General features: G+C 39.1%; 1 protein-coding gene across 12 annotated transcripts in view; it reads right to left on the bottom strand.

Moving 5' to 3' along the window:
- MBP (myelin basic protein) overlaps window positions 1–21652 on the bottom strand; it is a 108292-nt gene that overhangs the window by 63949 nt on the left and 22691 nt on the right. For 10 of the 12 annotated variants that reach the window (XM_040676573.2, XM_040676543.2, XM_040676588.2 and 7 more), the window contains one exon: window positions 19611–19685. The exons of 1 other annotated variant lie outside the window; for it this stretch is intronic. In XM_040676573.2, the coding sequence (XP_040532507.1) occupies window positions 19611–19661 (51 nt within the window). In that variant the 5' untranslated portion in view covers window positions 19662–19685. Of the gene's footprint in view, window positions 1–1725; window positions 1787–19610; window positions 19686–21652 lie in introns of those variants that run through there. One more of the 12 variants, XM_040676626.1, reaches the window with a different exon arrangement.

The raw sequence follows: 21652 nt of genomic DNA, 5'->3' as shown, positions 1-21652 counted from the left end.
ATCATTGCACTTGGGGAATTTTATTAATTCATTGTATGCATGAAATGTGTTATTCTTAATGCACTGTATTCTTAAATCCTTGTATGATGTACTAGTACATCAGGGTACAAAATACACATGACAACACATACCTTGAGATCATCTCTACAGGCAGTTGAAGATGGACTTTACTGAATAACATAAGTAATCTCTTAGTGCTTGGTCTGTGTTAAGAGGGTACCAAAATGAATAGGCACATTTAAGCATTCACAACAGTCATTTTTCTACTTGCAGTGATCTATCAGACTAACTCAAATCCTCTCTGAGCTTAATATCACGAGTAGAAAACATGCCTGGAAACTTCCACTAAACACTTATCATGGACTTTCAACCTCTTGAATTTAATTTTCATTTTCCAAGTCATAGCTCATGAGAAAAGAAAACCCACAAGCTGCTTCATGATTTTTTCCTAATATAATGATGTGGAAGCAAGATCATTCTCACTGCCTTACATCACTTGACAATCCCTAGTCTTATGAAATTTATTTCCAGGCCAAAGCTATTGAATTATTGAAAATTACTGAATAGATTTTATATCTTATTCCAGTTCCAAAATGGTTAGTTGTGTTTTGTTGTTGTTGTAGATTTTAATTCGGGGTGAGGGAAAAGGACACTTTTGTCTTTTCAAGCAGCAAAATATTTTAGCCCAGAAAAAACAAAAAGTTTCAGCTCCTTGCTTCCCCATCTACCTGCCTTGTCCCATCCCCCAGATAGAGAGAAGCTGCCACAAATAAGGCACCAAGTAGAGACCATGAGACTTTCCTGTGGCCTCATCCATCCTGCAAAAATAGAAAAGGCTGGACTGTATAACTGAATGATGCAAGCTCTTCCTCTCCCCTTATTTGATTTAAATAGCCCTATACATTAAATGCAAGATCCTGAAAGAAGCTGACTATTATTTAAAAGTGCTCCCACATGGGTCCTGCAAGCAGGGCAAATAAATGCAGACACCAGTTAAAAGACATTATTTTCCAATGTCAGGTTCAATGGGAGTTATGTTCACAGAACAATCAAAACATGATTGCCCATTTCCATGTGTAAATAGTTGTTTTCATATATCCATTGTGAAATTCAGCTGGCACCGAAGTAAGGCTTTGTAGTACAAGGAAACTGATAAAGGCACAAAATAGACTGTGTAGCTGTGGCAAACAGTTAACTCCTACTTAAGGAAACTTATACAAATACACAAACGTTCTATTCACTTCAGAAGTATATGGCTTTGTAAAACAGCTCCAAAACTGAAGCTTAAATCAACACCGAGTCACGATCAGGCAAGGCCAAACTAGAAGGAGGAGAGAAATGATTTCAGGTAGTCAGTCTGGTTTGTCTGTTCTCTTCCCCCTCCAAATTAAATCAGAAAGCTGCAACTCAATTACAAAATAAATAAATAAATAAATAAATAAATAAAATAATTGTTTCATCAATAATGGTTCCTGTTGAACATTTTTATTCTTTTGTAGCATAAAAGGTTTCTCCCTCCTTCAAAGAAACCCAGTAAATACAGACTCAACCATATTCCTCTAGCACTGTTTTAAAATACAAAATACATCATTTTAAGAATGAGACTTTGTCCATCAACTATTATCAACTTCAACTTTTGTATGAGACATTTGGCAGAAGGTAACATAAAGCTTAAACTGAATGCTAAATTTTGACAGTGAAAATCATTTGGCAGTGGTAAACTACCTGTTCAGAAAGCCCCAGCACCATCCCAGGGATCCGGTCACCCTCAGTTCCATGAAGGGCCCAAATCTGGCAGACCTTCCTAGCAGCAGGCCACTGAAGGTCTCAGGTTAACTGAATGTTAAATCATAGCTGTCAGTGATATTTAAATATAACAACTTACGAGAACAGAGGAAAATATGCAGTATTTTTTCCATGAGTAGGAAAAATCATCCTAGAGCCAATGAACAAACACTGAAATGTACGCTCTCCTGATTTTCTGAATGCTATTAGAAAAAAACAATTTTAGAAAGCTGATTACAATCAATTTACCATTTTTTTTCTAAGGCACTTTAAGAGAAGCAAAACTAGGATTTCTTTTTCACGTTCCCTGGTTATCTTATTAACCACAAAATGGAAAATCCAATTTCTTAGGAAAAAAACCCCCACAAACAATTGTTTACTGAAAGATGCCCAGAGAGGCGACATTTTATTTGCTTATTTTCAGGCAACTTTTCAATCAGTGCTTAAATGTTTGAACTGACATTTTAATTGCATTGATCCCAGTCTAGCAACAGCAAGAAAACAAAACAAGAAGAGTGACAGAGATTAATGGAAGGGCACAGGCCAATTTCATTACTTGCCACGCAGTTTGTGTATAAAGGTCCTCTAAAGCAAGACACAAGATAACAGGATGCATTGTTTCATTCAGCAACAATACCAATACCAATACGCTTTAATGAGCTCATACTTTAAACTGAGCCAGAGCACCTGATCTCACCAGTATTCTAGACATTTTACAGGGTATGCGTGAGATCCAGAGCTCAGCAAGTTCTGGACACCTGGCCACTGAGTAATCTGCTTGTATCAGTTCCATCGTCACCTTAAGAAATTGGGGCCTTCCTCTGGAGCCCGCTTACATGCCAATACATTCCAGACATGCAAATATGAATATGTACATACACAATCTTACTAATGTTTACCAAACTTCAGTAAAGTCACGTGGCTAGTTTCTACCACATCTTGGTGATTTGTTATGCAACAAGTGCAGGTAAAATGTTGCATTTTTTTCCTTCAGATCAAGAATTCAGCACATTCCTAACTCTCAGTAACAGTCACTTCAACTACACTTGCTTACTCCAACCAGCCAGTGGTGAAACAAAGCTTGAAGAGCCCAAGGAAATGAATCAGCCAAATCTCACACTTAGTGCTTCTTCAGTACCAGGTGACACTTGATTCATCAGCAAATACACACTGCTACTCACCTGAAATCAGGGGAGGTTTGCCTGCAGATTTAATTGGTTCCCTTTATATACACCAAGTTAAAAAACAAACAAACAAACAAAAAAGTATGATCAGAAAGCTCTTCTCAAGACTGTCTTCAAATGTCCAATATGGTAAGATACATGGTCCGTAATATAAGTGTTCTGAAAAGCTGTTTCCATACATTTTAACAAGCATGAACATATAATCTAATAACTGAATCAGAAATACACCAACTGTGCTATTCACAATCCTATCCTTCATAAGAATTTTAGTTATAGGGGTTTTGTTTGTTTGCTTGTTTTGTTTTTTAACTCCTTCCCCAAAATGGAACAGTTCACAGAGACAGTACTGTAGAGTCAAACAAAGACATCAAATCTGAGAAGGACTGCGTAACAGAAATTTCCAACTGACTGTAAAAACAGAAGTCAATCAATGCACCACCAAGGCACAGAAATCCCAGAAGCGATGACAGTGAAAGGCTCAAATTCACATAAGATGGGAGAAATGGTAAAACCAGTAATACAGCCACACCTACAAGCAGCCACCTTTTCACTTAGTGAGCCAAAAAGCAAACAGAAACTAGATTTTAAGAAGATGATTCAGTTTATCAGAAGTTGATTCATTAATTCGGTTCTATTAAAAATTCCATGTACCTTCAGAAGAAAAGTATCATAGTGGAGTTAGATGGGCACAGAGATATGCCTCCTCCATGTGGAAATTCAAGAGCTATATGACAAAAGAACAAGTTTACTATTTTGTTTGTGCTTTGAGTAAGTATTACATTTGCAGCATTTCTACTGATCATCCATGCAAGTCACAGGCTCTTTGGGGGAAGAAAGCAGCATTGCCAGTAGGCACTTCTATTCACTGCCTGGGTCTGTCTCAAGCTCCACGCAGAAACACTTGTTCTTCTCTTGGCTTCCACCTTTTTTAATTCAGTGCCTAATTTCAGATTTTTTGTGAAGTTGTAACCAGTGTCTATCTCTCCAGCAGGAACATTTCGAGTAAGTAAAAGATCATTATCCAGCTTTATGCCTTTTCTCTCCATTATAAGGATTTGTCTTGAAAGAAAGAGGACTGTATATATGAAAAGCATCTCATCTCTTTTTTTTGTGTGTGTGTGTGTGTTGCAACTGATCCCTAAGCATAGTACTTTATTGTACTCTAAACAGCCTTTTATACTCATTCTATCCTCAGCAGAACATCTGTATCTACAGTGAAAGGTAAACAATGCACTGATAAAGCAAGAGCCATACCTAAAACATAGTATTTCAAATGCTTGGCTCTTTTTATCTTTTTGTTAAAAGCTAATGACTGAACAGTCTAAACAGTAGCTATTTTATAGATAAAGAAGGTGGGTGTAACAGCCTATTCGGTTATGCCATGTGCACGCAGGGTCTGGTCTACCAGGCTGTCTCCCACGATGACATTGCTTCCTTCACAGAAGCAGACATGTCATATGCCCCGCAGCCTCCCACAGTCTGCTGCTTTACTCATACAGTCAGATGGAAGATAAGGTTGAGGTGGGTGGAATGCCAGAGGTGGATAACTGTTTGCACCACTGAGCTCAGAGGACTGTGATCAAAAGCACCAATTCCAACTGGCCAGCAGTCAGCTGCTGCATCTCTCAGAAAACAGTGCTACAGCCAATACCACTCAATGTCTTTAATAGAGACCCAGATGATAAAAATGGCAAGGCAGTCTTTCAGCATACTGAAAGGTAGAACTGGTACTGAGAGAGACCTTGGCAGGGTACAGAAGCAGACTAGTAAGACTCTCGCAAAGTTCAGTAAATGTAAACCTCATTCACCAGTGCAGGCTGGGAGCCAGCTGACCAGATTGTAGCTGTGAAGACCATGTTTGTTTTGCACCCATTTAAGTTACATGACTGTAAATGATTGTATTACAGATGTTTGGAACTGAAGAACAGCTCCCAAAGTACATGGCAAAGTAAGGAGCTATTAGCAAGAAAATTTAACCCCAGTTTTCCTTAACTTGGCAATTTGAAAGAAAAGACCCATGTCAGTCCCCACATAGTGAAAAAGAGAGGGGGATGGAAGAACAGATGTCTACTTAGAGCTGCGTTGCAATTTCTTTTTTCCTTGTTCTGCTTTTCTACTTTTACAGATTTTAAAGATACTTTGCTTGGAGCCAATATTGTCACCAGAGATGACAGCCTCCCAAGGAGAAAAGCTGTGTGTGGCTAACACATAAGTTTAAAACCACTTGAACAGTCATGGCTGCTCACAGAGGTACAGAAAAACAGCAGCCTGACTGAGCAGTCAAGAACTCAGGGCTGATTTCTCCCCAGAGGGAAAGGTCCGTGGCCTCAAAACCAAAATGGGAAGACTGGATGAGAGATTACGAAAGAGCTGAGATGTTGCACTGTTGCAATCACAGGCAAAAAAATGCAAACAGTTCTTAAGAATTGTAACACATCAGAAACAACAACAGGAGTATTATAATGCCAGGCACAAAAAAATGAATTAAAAAAAAATAAAAAAAAAATCAATGCACCCAGCTTTTAAAGCAACGATGATACAAGGGTTTTTGTTTATTTGGTCGTGGTTTTTTGTTTGGTTGAGTTTTTTTGGTGAATCATCCATAGCAAGAAAAAAAAAACAATCAATTACCAGGAGGGAACAAATAAAGTGCATTTTTCAAAGTGTACAAGTTACTATACTATTCACACAGGAGTGACAAATGTTATTTACCTGGGACAATATGTTGTCATATCCCAGCTATAATGCAGTTCCCAGTGATTAGCAAATAACATACTTGGATTCAGATAAAACAATACGAAAAATCTATGAATTTAATGACTATTTCTTACTGATACTTACATGACATTATAAAAGGACTGTGGCAGTACCTACATGCCTATATTTACTTTTATGTATCTTCTATGTACATTAACAGTATGACCTAGACAGACTGGAGTGGTGGGCCCAGGTGAACCTCATGAGGTTCAATAAAGCCAAGAGCAAACTCTTGCACCTGGGTCACAGAAACCCCCACTGTCAGTACAAGCTGGGGGATATAAAGATAGAGAACAGCCCTGCCAAAAAGGACCTGGGGATACTGGTGGATTGCAAGCTGGATGTGAACTGGCAGTGTGCCCTTGCAACCCTGAAAGCCAGCTGTATCCTGGGCTGCATCAAAAGAATAGTGGTCAGCAGGGTGAGGGAGGCGATCCTGCCCTTCTACTCTGTGCTGGTGAGACCTCACATGGAGTACTGCATCCAGATGTGGAGTCCTCAGTACAAGAGAGACATGGACCTGTTGGAGCGCGTCCAGAGGAGGGCCACAAAAAGGATCCAGGGGTTGGAAGACCTCTCCCATGAGGACAGGCTGAGAAAGCTGGGGCTGTTTAGCCTGGAGAAGAGAAGGCTCTGGGGAGACCTGAGAGAAGGCTTTCAGTATCTACAAGGGGCTATAAGAAGGAAGGAATGGGCTCTTTAGCAGAGCCTGCTGCAACAAGACAAGGGAAAATGGTTTCAAACTAAAAGAGGGGAGATTTAGATTGGAAGAAGGTTTTACAATAAGGGTAGTGAAGCACTAGCACAGATTGCCCAGAAAGGTGGTGGACGCCCCATCCCTGGAGACATCCAAGGTCAGGCTGGACGGGGCTCTAAGCAGCTTGATATAGCTATAGGTGTCCCTGTTCACAGCAGGGGAACTAGACCAGGTGATCTTTAAAGGTCCCTTACAATTCAAAAGATATAGTTAATACAAGAATTTCGCTGAAATGAAGTTCTATGCAATATACAATTAGCAAAACATACAGCTCATGTTATCTTTACACTGTAATAATTATTTATGTACACATAAAAGGACAAGAAGTAGCTTTATAATGGAGAAATGAGTTAAAAGCTGGAGGAATTAATGACAGACCAACAAGGCATTTTCATCATTATACCAAGGTCTCCAGCTCGATCCCTAATGTAAGTTATACTGGACTTGGTTTAATGCAAAGATAGCTTGCTTTAGTTGAAATTCAGTAGATAAGATTCAGCTTATCTACCAGCCTAGACACGTGACTTCTTGAGGTAAAGTTCCTTGAAAATAAATTCAGAGAAAAAAAAACAAAAGCTCTGATAACACTTGTGCAATATTAGAGGTAAGCACAGTTACTAGAGGAGACACAGCTCAAGGTAAACTTCTCCTTGTATTATCAACACCCAGCCTATGGCTGAGTCACAATAGGCTTTTAGATTGCTTTCTGCTCAACCTTTCTACACTTGAAGAAAGATACAAATGCAAAACACATATATTAAACCTTTATAGCTGTATCTACAGGCAGATAAAGGTATAAACAGGCACATATCTCAGGATCTGTAAGCAGCGCGTTTCATAGAAAGGAGGAGGAAAAAGGGGAAAATTGGGTTTCATCTCTTATTCATAAGACCAGGCTGCAGACAAACTCCAGCTCTTCAAACTACATCACTGCTGGTTTTTCCAAAGGTTTTGCTTGCACATAGCCCACAGCAAACCACATTACATTAATGTGCAAAATCTATGTTAATGCACTATCTGGCTGGCTGTTTCAAGTGCACAGACGTCACGAAGTTAAAAGACTGCATTTCCCTCAGCAACTGTTACTTAGTAACCCCCTACACATAAATAGAATTTTACATGACTGCATGCGTGTTGAGAAGGCTAAAATTTATGCCTCAATACTACAGGCGAGACAGAACCAAAAAAGTCATGCAGGGAACTGTAAATCAAACTCTTCCTGGCTACATTCAGCTGCTTCACCAGGCAGGGAGTTTAAAGCGAAAGAGAAAACCTGTACATAAACAGCGAGGTACTTCCACTGCCATACTCTTTCTGGTATGTCATCACAAAACAGGGACAGAGACAACTTCAAAGAAGGTAGACCTCAGACAGATTTTTCTGCTATTGCTCATCAACTGTGCATTGCAAACTTCAGACATAAGCCAAACAGAGACTACACGAAGCTCCTGACCTTCTCCCCTAGAGGTAGTATAATCTACTGGCTATATAATTTCCAGGTAGGGCTGGTAGTATGAAATCCACAGTCAAAACAAAACACTACCATAAATAAATAAATAAATAAATAAATTAGACAAGAATTCATCAACTCTAAATATAAAGACATCAATAGTTACTATTAACTTATATATTCAAACCATATGCAGTCTACTTGTGCATTGACTGACAAGAGCATCCAAACTACCAACACCAGACTTTAGAATTCCTCTGGATCAAGAGATAGCCTGCTGGAAATACCTAGGAATCCTTTTTATCCAATTCCAAATTACAGCAGAAGGACATCCCATTAGTCTGCTTTGTCCAATCCCTTACCTCTAGCACCCAAAAGTTTCATTCTTCTACAATGGTTTTTCTTTTCTAAAAAAAAAACTGTCTTGACTTATAAGCATTTGATTGAGTTACACATACTGCACTTCAGAAATACATTCACATGGAGAGGTTACACGTATAATTGCAGTATTACATCCAGTGTAAGCATACTGATAAGCAAATACTTGTCACTTACATTTCTGTTAGCAAGCTTATAACCCACTACAAGAAGTCTGGCATATTCTCTCAACTACAGTATTCAAATAAGCATTTCCTATTTCATCCAAAGAATTAAAAGTCCTAGGATTTTTAAGAGATCCTCAAAAGGAATTCTAGAAACCCTACCCCAAGAAAGTATTGTCCTTACTGGAGCTCCCCCTACAATTTTTCTGCTGCAATAGGTAACTCAATAGATACAAACTGTCATAGCAAAATCCTGAAGAATAATCAATGCTTCAAAACATGGGTTACTACTTAGAAATTTTTCTGTTGCAATCATACCTCAACACTAATAGTCTCACAACAAGCAAGATGTCTTATATCAAGAAATATTTAGTCCTGTTAGGCATCAGGCACCTTTTCTTTCAAGAAGAACAACAACACCCACAGAAGTACACAGAATTAAAAGTCACCAACTAAACAACAACAACAAACAGATAAAACAAAAGAAAAAACACCCACACACAATAAAACCCAACAGCTAGGAACCATTTCAAGATTTGAAATTAACCCAACTGAAGACTGACTACAAGAGCTCCAGACACTACAAGATGTCCCCGCAGACATCATTTTCTTAAAGCCCTACGACCCAGTTTGGCAGCCCACCAGCTGAATTGAGATCTGCACAGGAGACTCGGCCAAGTCTCATTCAGTGATTGGGGCAATTAGCTGGCCATCTGGCTCTCTGCACGGAAGAAAGCAGCTCCGCACCTGCTCCATCAGCCCACAGTCTGTAGCCTGATTGATTCAAGCAAGCTGATCAGGGCAAAACCAGAACAACTTGTCTACTGCTGAGACCAGTGCTCAGAAGCTAGGATTGAAGCCAAACCCTGCTCCTGGTGCAGCCATCTCCCTCATGGGCTCCATGTTCAGAATGTCTCTAGTTTCTAGTATACAGCAAGCAGCAAGACTGAATTGTGTAATGACCAAATACACAAAATTCAATTGATTTGAAGTATATTTTAACCATCGTAATCTTCCGAATTACCACAAATCTTCTACTCTCCCACAATCAGGTGACTCGAGCTGCAACATTATTACAGATTAACTGCATTCTACTATCACATCATAAGCTACCTCTGCACAATCCCAGAGTAGAATTTGATGCCTGAAAAACCTCAGCATCCCTCCTCAAAGGCAGTGATAGCTCTTGTTTCCATGGCTGGGCAAGCACATGCTGTTGAACATGACTGCCAGGACACCTACACAATCTCTTAGAAGGGTAGTAGAGCCCAGAGCTCCCCAAACTTCCAGGGCATCTGCTGGCAGGGGCCTTTTAGTGTCCTTTCCCTTGAGCTCCATAAAACTTTCATTTTAAGATAATTTATCTATCTTTGTAAGGCCCATATAACATAGCATAGCAGAATAATCATAAAATAAGTAACAGGAAAAAATGCCAGAGAAAAGAAGGTTTTAACAGACAGAAAAGTGCATTGAAGAAATTCCAGAATGGAGTTATCAGGAAAGGATAACAAAATGCATTTAAGTTAAAAGAAGAGGAAAAAGTGTTAAAGCTCAATTTTAAATAAATATTTCACCTATTTTCTCTAGTTATCAGTCCCCTTATTCATCAGAAATTATCTGAAGGAAATACAAAGACTTACACGTTCTTGAAATATTGAATCTGCAAGAATCCAAAGGCTAAATGTTACAATTCCATGTTTTCAGTACCTACATATCAACACAGCTTCATTTAAGTCACATCTGAATAAAATAGATTACACTGATTCAGATCTATCTCAACTAAAATACATTATATACATTTTCTGATTACATATTTGCTTTTGAAAGAAGCCGTAGATTAGCACTATATTATAGGAGAGGACCTCTTCCTACCAGCTAATATCCTACTGCAGCACAAGGCAAATTGTTTCTTTCAGCAGAAAAAAACTGAGCTTTAGTCTTCATTATGCACAGCTTTTGACCTAGAATCTCATCCCATGTGACTGAGCTCCAGAAATAACATCAATCCTCCTAAACATGCTGAGTTTTATGCATAGCAGTGGACAGAAGACAAAACAACTGATATTTTATGTAGTGAGTCTCACCCACTGTGAGCTCTGAAGCCTTTAACCGAATACTAAGATATACTGATATATTCTATTATTACATATTTAAGATACTAAATACATTGCTAAATACTTAACAAATAGATAGCAATAGCAAATATTGAAGTAAGTTTTATGAGATATTAACATTCTTCATTCCTTACAGTCCCTAACTTGAGGTTCTGATTCAGTTCCATACTCACCATCCTTCATCTACCAAGTCTCATAAAAACAAATGTGATTTCAGATGGATAAGAAAAAGGAAAAAGATAGCATTTATACAGAATTTCTCACTGTGCACCATAAGGCAAATTTCTTCACCAGTGGAAAGCTCTGGCTCAACATTACGAGAAAGTGTAGCCTGTAGTTCATGAGGAAGATCAGAACAGGGAGAAAACTCCCTTGGAGTAAGCCTGCTTGTCTCACTTCTTCAGGCTACGGTAATGAGCATGCTGCTTATACCCCGAAGTAGCTGCAAAGTATCTATATTCGAATATACACTCACTGTTTTTTGGCTGGAAAATGACTTTTCAAGTGTACAGGTATTGTTCAAGAAGTGCAAATTTTCTTTTCCATGGTGTTCCCACCTTCCCAATAAGGCTGCCTGCCTGTTGGCTGTTTTTTTTTTTTTTCACTGTGTCCAAGTGTGCTAATGCACTGTTAATGATTAACTACTATTTGTAATGCCACAGAAAATCAAAGCATGGACCTGAATTTAGACTGTGTCAGTGATGGAGATGCTAGCAGAAAATAGCGTGCTAGAAGAAAAGTGGGTGTAAGGAGTAGGGGGATGGAGAAGATAGAGGAAGAAAGAAGGAGGTGAAAGACTAGGAAAACGTGCTAGACGTTTAGTAAGTCAGTTATGACCACAAAACCATAAATCACTCAGATTTCAATGTAACATACTCAGATGGTATCTTCTAACCAAGACGTTGCCAGTACGTTGGGATTTCCATGACTCATGTGAAAACCTCAGCACTACCAGACAGTGAATCCAGCCCTGAAGCTCTTACACAGAATGGTATTAACTTAGGACCCAAAAATTGTGTAATTTTTTTTTCCTTTCTTCCTTTTTGATAATAATAATAATCTTGTTTAAATCTCACTGGTGATAGACTTACTACATTTTCTTGCTCTGGGTTCTTTTCTGCATCTTTTGAACTGCATGGAGTTCACAAGCGAGCTGAGTGCTTCTACGCCTCCCTGTATTCGGCACTATTTAAACATATTCTATGATTCTATTTATAGGTGAGTTCAACAACACTAACCTGAATGTCACCCTGTGGTACTGTGGGAAAAAAAAAAAAAAGCCACGTAAGTTCCATTACTGTCTCTTCTTGATGATAACAGATGTTCAGAAGTCCCCCTAATCATCCAGTGTAAATGGTACGTACCTTGTGGCTTTTAGCTTGTGCAAATGTTCATATTGTAATGGCCACATCCACGGGATGCTGCACTGAAAGATCAGATTGTTTTTCGAGTTAACCTTATCTCACTAATCAGGAATGAAGCCACATTACTCTGCTTAACGCTTTTTCAGTTTCCTCTTGCAAAATACTTTTTCCTCCAGCAAATACTACTAAACTGTTTCTGTCATCTTAGAGCTGAGGGCATATGAAAGTTATCTAAAACCAAAAAACATTCCATGAGACCTTCACTCAAAGTGGAAAATAAGTTTTTGAAATGTGGCTGCAGATGAGTTATATTTATTCAGTGTATGAGCAACTGCAATTGCATTACAAATTGCCGTTTGCCATTCATCTTCAGCTTCTGAAGCGAAAAGAGAAGGTACTGTTAAAGTGACAACTTCATAACAAATGCCTTGTATCTCCTTCCTTCTGATGTCCATTTCATGTCTGCTGGTTTTACACGTAAAGGCACCTTCCCTTAGCAATGCAGAGTTCCTCTTTTCTCATGGCATCAGATTTTAGCAGCGCTTCGGTTTTGATTTTGTACTGATGTATGGTGTAAAACTGTATCTACTGACAAGTTTCACTGACTCAGGTTCACAGACAATTACACTACCAGAAATACAAGCCAGTGTGAAACAGAGAAGCCAGATAAAACATGGCTCCAACACGCTTCTTTCCAGCTGATGTCCAAGAGCATCAGAGAACAGGAGTTCCATTAGGGGAATAAGATGAGGACAGATTTCAGAACACACTTTTGCTGGGGTTTAATACTTCAACAAGCACCATGAGAAAGATGTTTAACGACTGTTTACGAGGGTGGATAGTGATAGGACAAGGGGGAATGGTCTTAAACTGAGACAGGGGAGGTTTAGGTTAATATTAGAAGGAAGTTTTTCACACAGAAGATGCTGATGCACTGGAACAGGTTGCCCAAGGAGGCTGTGGATGCCCCATCCCTGGAGGCATTCAAGGCCAGGCTGGATGTGGCTCTGGGCAGCCTGGTCTGGTGGTTGGCGACCCTGCACATAGCAGGGGGGTTGAAATTTGATGATCATTGTGGTCCCTTTCAACCCAGGCCATTCTATGATTCTATGTGCTGAACACTGTCCCAGAGATGGGAGATTCTGCTGTGGTTTGGGTCCACAGGTGAAGCTCAGCAACTCTAACAGGAAAATGCTCTTTACTCTACCTGATGTTACAGACATAACTGTATTTGAAGGTAACATATTACTGCACAATATATATATATTTAATATATAATCTTATCACATATAACTATTGAAAATGCTGGTTTGTTTCTTTGACCTATCTCACCCGGTTTCAGAAAAGGTGATAAAACTTCTTGCCACAGGATAGCACACTGATCTACAAACCACCTAACAGCAGAAACACACTTCAGTCTTTCTCAAGATTATAAACAAGTTCATCTTCATTTTTCTGGTGTGAAGCTGCAAGAGCAATGAACACCACCTTCTGAGGCTGCACTAAGGGCTGACTCTAACCACAGAAGCCAGTTCAGCAACCAGCCCAGCTCACAGGGAGGTCACAAAGAACAGGAGGGCATCACACCCCTGTCCTTCCAGCTCCTTGCTAATTTAAGTGGTGCTATCGTTACACTCATCTGACAAGACATTTATGTAGTCCTGTATCAAAGTTAGCGAGAAGTAGACATGAAGGAAACTGTAGGAAACTATACCACAGCAGCATGGCATATGACACACAAGACCTTTAAAAGGTCTTCCATCTTCTGCCAGTCAGTTCTGTAGGCTGGGTGGGAGAATAAAGCCTAAGACCCTTCCTCCTCCCCAGCCAAAACCACAGTGACTGTACCTCTTCCTTTTACACCCATGCAAGTTCAAACAACTCCAGGCTTAAATCAAGAAACATTAGTATTTAGCAGCTGCGTGCACAACAGAAAAACACACTCACAATGTACTTGATATAAACCATACCTACATATTTACTCACTATTTCACTGTAATGCAGATCTAGGGGAAATTTTTCGAATGTCACAATTCATTCAAATCCTTCAATACTTTCAATAGGTGCTGTGGCACTGACCAGAGCTTGTTGTTCACTTACATCTGCTATGCCTGCATGGCATACAGGCTCCTGCTTGTTGCTCCCAAAAAACACATAGCTCGTGGTGGTGACTATGTTGAAAAACAGTGTTTTGTGACTGAGAATTTGCTCTATCAGTGTTATTGTATTTTCTGTATGTGTTGTATGGAAATACATAGGAGGCATTACTTTTGGAGCAACCTAAATACTTAAACACATGACTTCAATTTGGACACATAAATCAGTCCCTCTATAGTAGAGCTACTTGTCTTTTTAAACGTTGAATGGGCACTGATACCACACTGAACGATGGTCTTAAGGTTAATGTTTGATGAAAGATGTCATAGCCTGGCATTCTCAGAGGCTTCAAACAGCAGCATCCTTTCTGTACCTCTGTGATATCATCTCACTGTCTGAAGCACACCAGTGCCTGAAGGCCCCACTCAAGGTCTCAAAGCGTTGCTATTAATACAGAATGGCACTGCATCACGTCCCAGCAAGCAGTCTAGTTAGTCAGTATGAAGGTTAAGAAATGAAACAGGAGGATAAAACCAGCACAAAGGAATTTGCTCGGGGCCAAATCTCAGTTGATAAAAGAATTTGAAGAAAACAGACATCCGTCAAACTGAATTGGCCTTGCTTAACCCAACTTTACAGAACTGTCCTTCACCCCATGGAAGGGGACTGCCTCTTCTTAAAGCAACCTTTCCTTGTACCAGACACTGGCTTGACCAGATATTGGTGGTTCAAGAGAATTTCTACAGTATGCAACCTGTAAAACTGGTTGGTGAAAATACTAATTTCTCTCACTCCTTCTCTATTCTTTCTTTACCTCAGAAATATATTGACTTGAGAGGGAGTATCTGAAAATATACATCAAATTACAAAGAAGAATATACCACTGGAGCCTGTGTTCTCTTTGTTTTACAGCAGAAGGTAAAACTGAGAGAATTTAAAAAATAAAAATTAAAAAAATCAGGAAAATAAGAATAGAATAGTCCTATACAACTTTGCTATAGGAAAACGTAACGGGGCTAAACCTCCTTTTGTATGCTAATATTTTATTTAAATGTATTACAGTCCAATAGAATGTATGATTTCTGTTTTAAAAAGGAAAAGCATATCCCAGGCTTCATAACTTACATAATCTGTATATAAAGTATCTTTCAACCGCATGTATTCAAAAATAAACCTTTATCTTACAAAAATAACACTTCAGTGCAATTAACAAAACAAATTACTTCATCTGTGGCTTTGTGTGTGTGTGTGTGTATGCGTGTGCTGGGTTTTTTTTTCTTCTTCTTCTTTCTTGGTACTTTATCATGCATACCAAGAGGAAGCACCTGGTGTAAAAAACCAAAGCAAATAAATAAAAAACAAAACAACCCACAAGTATCCACATAGCTGTGTGGTGTAGGTCTTCAAGCATTCTTAGCAATCTGAGGTAGGGCATCAGCAGAGCTCAGTGTGAAAACCTTTTTGCTTGCTGGTTGTACAGCGCCTGTGAGGTGAAATATATAACTGCTGTACTGAGCCAGCCTGCATCAGAACCTCACCTGTCTCTTATCAGGGAGAGACTGAAAACTTTCTGTCAGTGTTATGAGGAGTAAGGCTGCAGAGGGTACAAGATGTCTGAACATCAGCAAGACAAGCAGCAGAACACGAAGGAAACAGAAACTGCTCAGAATCAGAGTAGAAACAATTTGACTTATAGATACATGCTCATCATAAATGTAACAATTTAGCTTGAACTAATTGCGCAGAGTTTGACTTAAACAATGAGAACTAGTTCGTTTATTACAATTATCAAATGAATCACTTCAAAGCATAGTACAGACTCAAAGTAACGTGGTAGTCTAAATTTGCTACACAGAAAGACTTGGTCACTGTTGACAGACGGCTTTGTAGCTTGAACAAAGCATAAGCTGTAGGCTGAGTGCTTCATCATTACATCTGTTTTCAATTCCAGTCTGTGAAAAAGCAGTATACTGCAGCTAACTGTCCCAAAGTTCCCCAAAGATTGACATCACAGACAGCAACTGATTTTTGTTCCTTGGTGTTACTTACAGCACATCAAGGATATGCAACAGGTAGATGATCCAGCATTTCCAGTAACCTAACATGTTCCAGGTTGCTCCAGATTGTGTACACATATTGACATGGCAGGGCAGTGGCTTTTAGTCCTTCCATTACAGGTCACAAGCTTACTTTCCAGCAGTCCACCGTACTATGTGGTAGACAGTACAGAGAAATCATGCTCTGTGGTCTTCCCCATTAGGGTAGCTGTTGCTGACAATGACCAAAAAACTTCTTCTTCCCATGGGCCTAAACAATTGGCACTGAAGGTAAGAGCCAGTTCTGATGGGTACCAAAAAGGTTCAGATATTTAGGGATGGTCATGTACACGCTGAACAGAATTCTCTAAGTGAGACAGACAAAATAAGCAGTGGCAGGGAAGTGTTCTAATGCAATACTTCAAGGCAGGTTTGGTCATGAAGAGAGAACACACGGCTCTTTGCAGTTTAACTGTGCCAAATTAACATGCATCAATTACAACTCGGAACAAAGATCAGTAAAATTTTGGTCACCTACTCTTTTAATTCTACATTTAGCTCTCAGAGAATTGAAGGAAATTCAGGGCATAGAGGACAGACCATTATTTTTTGTTTTGTTGTTCCCAGATACGTTTCTGTAAATTTAAACCCAAGTATTGCCACTAAGAACAAAAACAGTATCAATATTTACACATTTGGCAGTGCACTCAGTAGAGCACAAAGTCTAAAACCATCTGAGGTAGAAGAAAAGAGGCAAATTGCTGGGTTCACTGAATAGTTTTATGTATCTTACAAATACTATTAAAAATACAGATCTGTGAAACACAAAACAAAAATCTGACAGAAATAAGGTGAACTATATTATTGCTTTGAATAAAAGGTGAGTATTTTTCTTGTTATTTAGATCAAATATTCTAATTTTCAAAGCATTCAATTAATTTCACATTTCTCCTCCTGATATGGAAGTATCCTTATAGCCTGGCACTTTTACAATTTGAGTGGATAACAATACTTTGAAAGGATCATCACAGTATGGGAAGCCATCTAGTCAGGTTTTGCAGATTTGCCCATTTGAGAACATCAGAGTTTTGTTATAGAAATTTGATGAAATAACTGCCTGCTGATTCTCCACTTTGAATTTATCATCAAACACCTACATTTACTGAGAGTAAAACAACGCTTGATGCGAACTCAAACAAACAACAACTACACATCAAAGCCACTGCAATTGCTGTGCTACAGGACATTTAATGTACAAAAAAGAGTTATAGTTTGGTAGCAATGTCCTTAATGTCACTATACATCAAATAGCCATCTAGAGAACTGGACTAGCTGTTGAGGAGCCAGTACAGCGTTTGTGCAGCAAATCTGATTATCACGGGTTCAAATCAGCTGCCTAAGATGATACTCTTCGGCACTACATTTCGGGGCATGAAAACAGCCTACAAGTGATGAATTTTACAAAGAGCTTTCATGAGCTCTTAGCCTTCTGCATTGAAGTTCTACTGCTAAGAGCAGAGAGAGGCAGACCAGTGTTTCCACTGCGGCCTCTACAAGCCTCCAGCAATTGTCTCCCATGTGACACCACAAGACTGGTGGGAAAACAGTTCTAATTTACAGCTGTATTGAACAAAGATAAAAGAGAGACTTCAGCTTAAAGGGGAAAAAAAAAATACAACAATGTATGATACAAACCGTTACTACTGTTGGTAGAACCTAGTAAAGTTCCTTTAAGAACTGAATCAAAATTGACCAGCTACATAGAATACATAGTAGCTTAGCCACGTGTTTACTGATTTAAAATACCTGGCTTTATCATTTCTTGCAACATTATTGCTGTCTCCCGTGAGTAGAGGGAGATCTTGATCAGGCATTATCCATCTTAATTTTTAGGGGGCTGTTTTATTTTCGAACTCTGACAGGATGAGTGACGGGCAGAAGATATTACTACAGAACTAAGTTTCCCTTCAAAACATTTCTGGTAAACACATGTCATTTTCATTTCAGAATCAACTACTCTCCATGGCCTCGTGAGGAAAAAGAAGATGTGTAAGACACATGACCCCAAAGTGGAAAAAGTGCTTCGATGTATTATTCTGACCAGATTTTGTGCTCAAAGAGCCAAGCAGAGGCACACAGAGCGTGATGAGCAGTTGTGTGCCATGTATTAGAATGTGTACCTTCCACACCACACCTGCACACTCGGTCAGAAAGAATCAAAATATTTGGTTAAATACATCTGTTAGGTCCATGTGACACTGCTGGAATTGCACAAGGCTATTTTCTAGAGGGGAAGTAACAAAAAACATTAAGAAGTAAAACAGAAGTTGGGAGTCATAATATTTGTACTGAAACTGAAACCATTTTGTAAAATACTGCATAAATATGAAACAAAAATGTATGTCACCAGTTGTCCTCTCTTCCTGCTGTAATCCCTCCAGTGTGCTTATGTAAAAGATGTCAGAGAACTAGCACCTCCATGAATTCCAGTCTGCATATACCATTTAGGGATAGCTGCTTATCTGTGCCACAGCAATGAGAAACACCTGCAGAACTATCTGTTTACATCATCTGTCCAATGCAAAGAGCAATTACTTTACACACAGAGTGCAAGTATGAACTGTTATTTTTGGGTGGGGATAGGTGGAGAGAAGTTAGCAATAGCTAGGAACAAGAAGCAACTTTTTTATACATCTTTCTTTAAGATATGTTTTCCTCCTGCACAATGCAGAAACACAAATAAGATATTAGCACAAGACGAACAGAATACCACGTCACATGTAAAATACAGAGTGCCAGCAGAGGCCTAGAAAACAAATGCTAACTTTAATGAACATTTTGACGGTCCTCATCATTCTACTGGGGAGATTTTTAAAGCTGTACATACCATGACTAACAACCTTTTTCCATTAGAACTCCCTTATTTCATGTTTCTATATACTTTCCTTCTCGTGGATAAAGCAAATGACTCCCAGAATGGAAAGTTGTCAACAAGTAAAACATAAATCACCTCATTTGCTCTTTAAAAATTTCTGCAACTTCCTGCTTCTAAGGCTCAATGTATTCATTTCCACCACAATGAGAAGTGTTTTATAAGCTATAGATCTGAAGCACAAAAACATGGTATCCCTCATTAAATCTTCTGCAGCAAAACCCTGGTTTAGCTATATTTCATAGGACCCTCTTTAAGAAACTTAGTCATTATTTACAATGGCAATTACAAAATTGTAATGGTGAAAGTGATCTGGTAAAAACATTAAGGTATGAAATATTCATTTCATAGCATAAATCATAACATATTGAACCTGGCACAGGTTGCCCAGAGAGGTGGTGGATGCCCAGTCCCTGGAGACATTCAAGATCAGGCTGGATCAGGCACTGAGCAATCCGATGTAGCTGTAGATGCCCCTGTTCATTGCAGTGGAGTTAGACTAGGTGACCTTTAAAGGTCCTTTTCAACTCCAATGATTACATGATTCTACATTTCTGAGGTGGTCTTGTCTTTTCTTTTTTTCTGCTCTTACCTTGGCTGACTTGTCAGAGCTATGTTCTCGTTTTCCTACATGGTTCCCCATGATGGATCACCAGAACTTCAAATTCTGAAACAGAATAAAAGCAAAACAGAGATTTTGGAATCAATACATTCATGATGAAATACAAATTCATTTTTCATCTGATAAAACAAAGAAACAGCTGTCATACAATAAACAGCAATACTAGAAAGCTTTCCCTGTTCTAAACACAAAGGAGGAAAAATGAAACATTTGATTCACACATAAGCCAGGACTACTAGATTAGCATTTAGGCAGAAGCCCTACTGTTATCAATTGATCTCTAACTGAAAACCTTCATAAGAGATCAGGTAAGTTCCTTAGAATTCACATTTGTCATTACATAAACAGCAATTGCCAACAAAACCACAAAAAACCACCACACTAAACAGCTAAGAATTTGCTGTACAGGTAGGAATGGATACGTTCTTTATAGCATGTACTCTCATGGCAAGCACATTAACAAGTAATGCCAGCTCCGCTTTGAATTTTCTGGCTCACCATGTTGTATCTCAGCCCTAACAGGGCTTAAGCAGGTTAAACCACAACACTCAAATTTCAGCTTTTAGTTTAACTCCTGTGGTTACGTTACAAATTTCTTCCCATAGAGGCATGTGTTTACTTAGAGTATCTTGCACAGCTGCTTCCTTCAGACAGTTTAATGCAGTGCAAGGTATCATTCAAAGCCCTGAAACTTAAAACTACATGCAAAAGAAGTTTCAAACGAACATTTCCCCCTAAGAATAATGAACTTTCACTCATGAAGTTCAGCTTAATGGTACCAGTTATAATATTTATTACTCTGCAATAAATAGAATGCCACACACTCTTTATGCCTCCTCTGGAGAACAGAAGGCTCAAGGAAGACCTGAGTGTGGTCTTCCAGTACTTTAAGTGAACTTATAAGCAGGAGGAGGACTGACTTTTTATATGATCTGACAGTGATAGGGCACGGGAGAATGGCTTTAAAACTGAAAGAGGGGAGATTTAGGTTAGAAGTCAGGGGAAAGGTTTTCACAGAGAGGGTGGTGAGGTGTTGGCACAGGTTGCCCAGAGAAGCTGTGGATGCCCCATCTCTAGAGGTGTTCAAGGCCAAACTGGATGGGGCCATGGTAAGGCCTCGAAGACAGGGGGCTGGAGCTGGATGAGATCTTTAAAGTCCCTTCCAATCCAAACCATTCTCTGATTCCAGAATAAACAGAGCACAGCAGAGCCCCAGTCCCAGACTGCTAAGGTAGAAAAAGACACCAGGTACTGATGAACCACAGTTGGTACCATGGTGTGAACCTAAATCAGATAAATGTTTAAAATAATTTGCTGGCCAGTGGAAAGAATAAAAAATTTTCATGCTACCACAACCTGTAAATGATAAGAAAAGTTTTATTCTCAAATGTTTGCAGAAACAAAGCAAACAAGGTGGAAAAACCAGCAAAGCGACAAGCATATGAAGTGGCACACTGAAGGCAAGCTGTTTGCCAATGTACTCCCAATTTCAGTCTGAATAAATCCTTCAGAACGATGCTAAATATTGCACACCAAAGGGAATTAGATGCAAAACCAAAAAAAAAAAAAAAAAAAAAAAAGGAGGAAAGGAAACACAAAACACTATTCAGACTTCAGGAGTAGGAACTGAGAGTACACCTATGTTTGTGCCCAGCGTCAGGTTTCTCTACAGGATCTGATTCAAATTCCTTATATAAGGATAAAGATACTTCCTAGCCAAGGAGACAAAAGCCAACTGCCTGTTTGGAAAAATACCTTAAAAAATACCTTAAAAAGCAGAATTCTTCACGCTACCTAATAAATGGAGAAATCTCTAATTAATCCTTCAGGGAAAAAGGCTCAAAAATTTCACTTCGATGTGAGTATGAAGTGGAAATGTGCAGTGCAAATTGTTCTGTAGGTACCTGCTTAGGAAGCAAAAACGTGAATTTTGAGGGGACACAATGCAGATCCGCAATGATCAGAGAACAGCACCAGTACACACAAGCTGGGAAACGTCAGAATAATTTACA

Source organism: Gallus gallus, chromosome 2, assembly GCF_016699485.2.
Source record: "Gallus gallus isolate bGalGal1 chromosome 2, bGalGal1.mat.broiler.GRCg7b, whole genome shotgun sequence".
NCBI lineage: Eukaryota > Metazoa > Chordata > Aves > Galliformes > Phasianidae > Gallus > Gallus gallus.
This window is presented reverse-complemented; position numbering and strand designations above follow the sequence as displayed.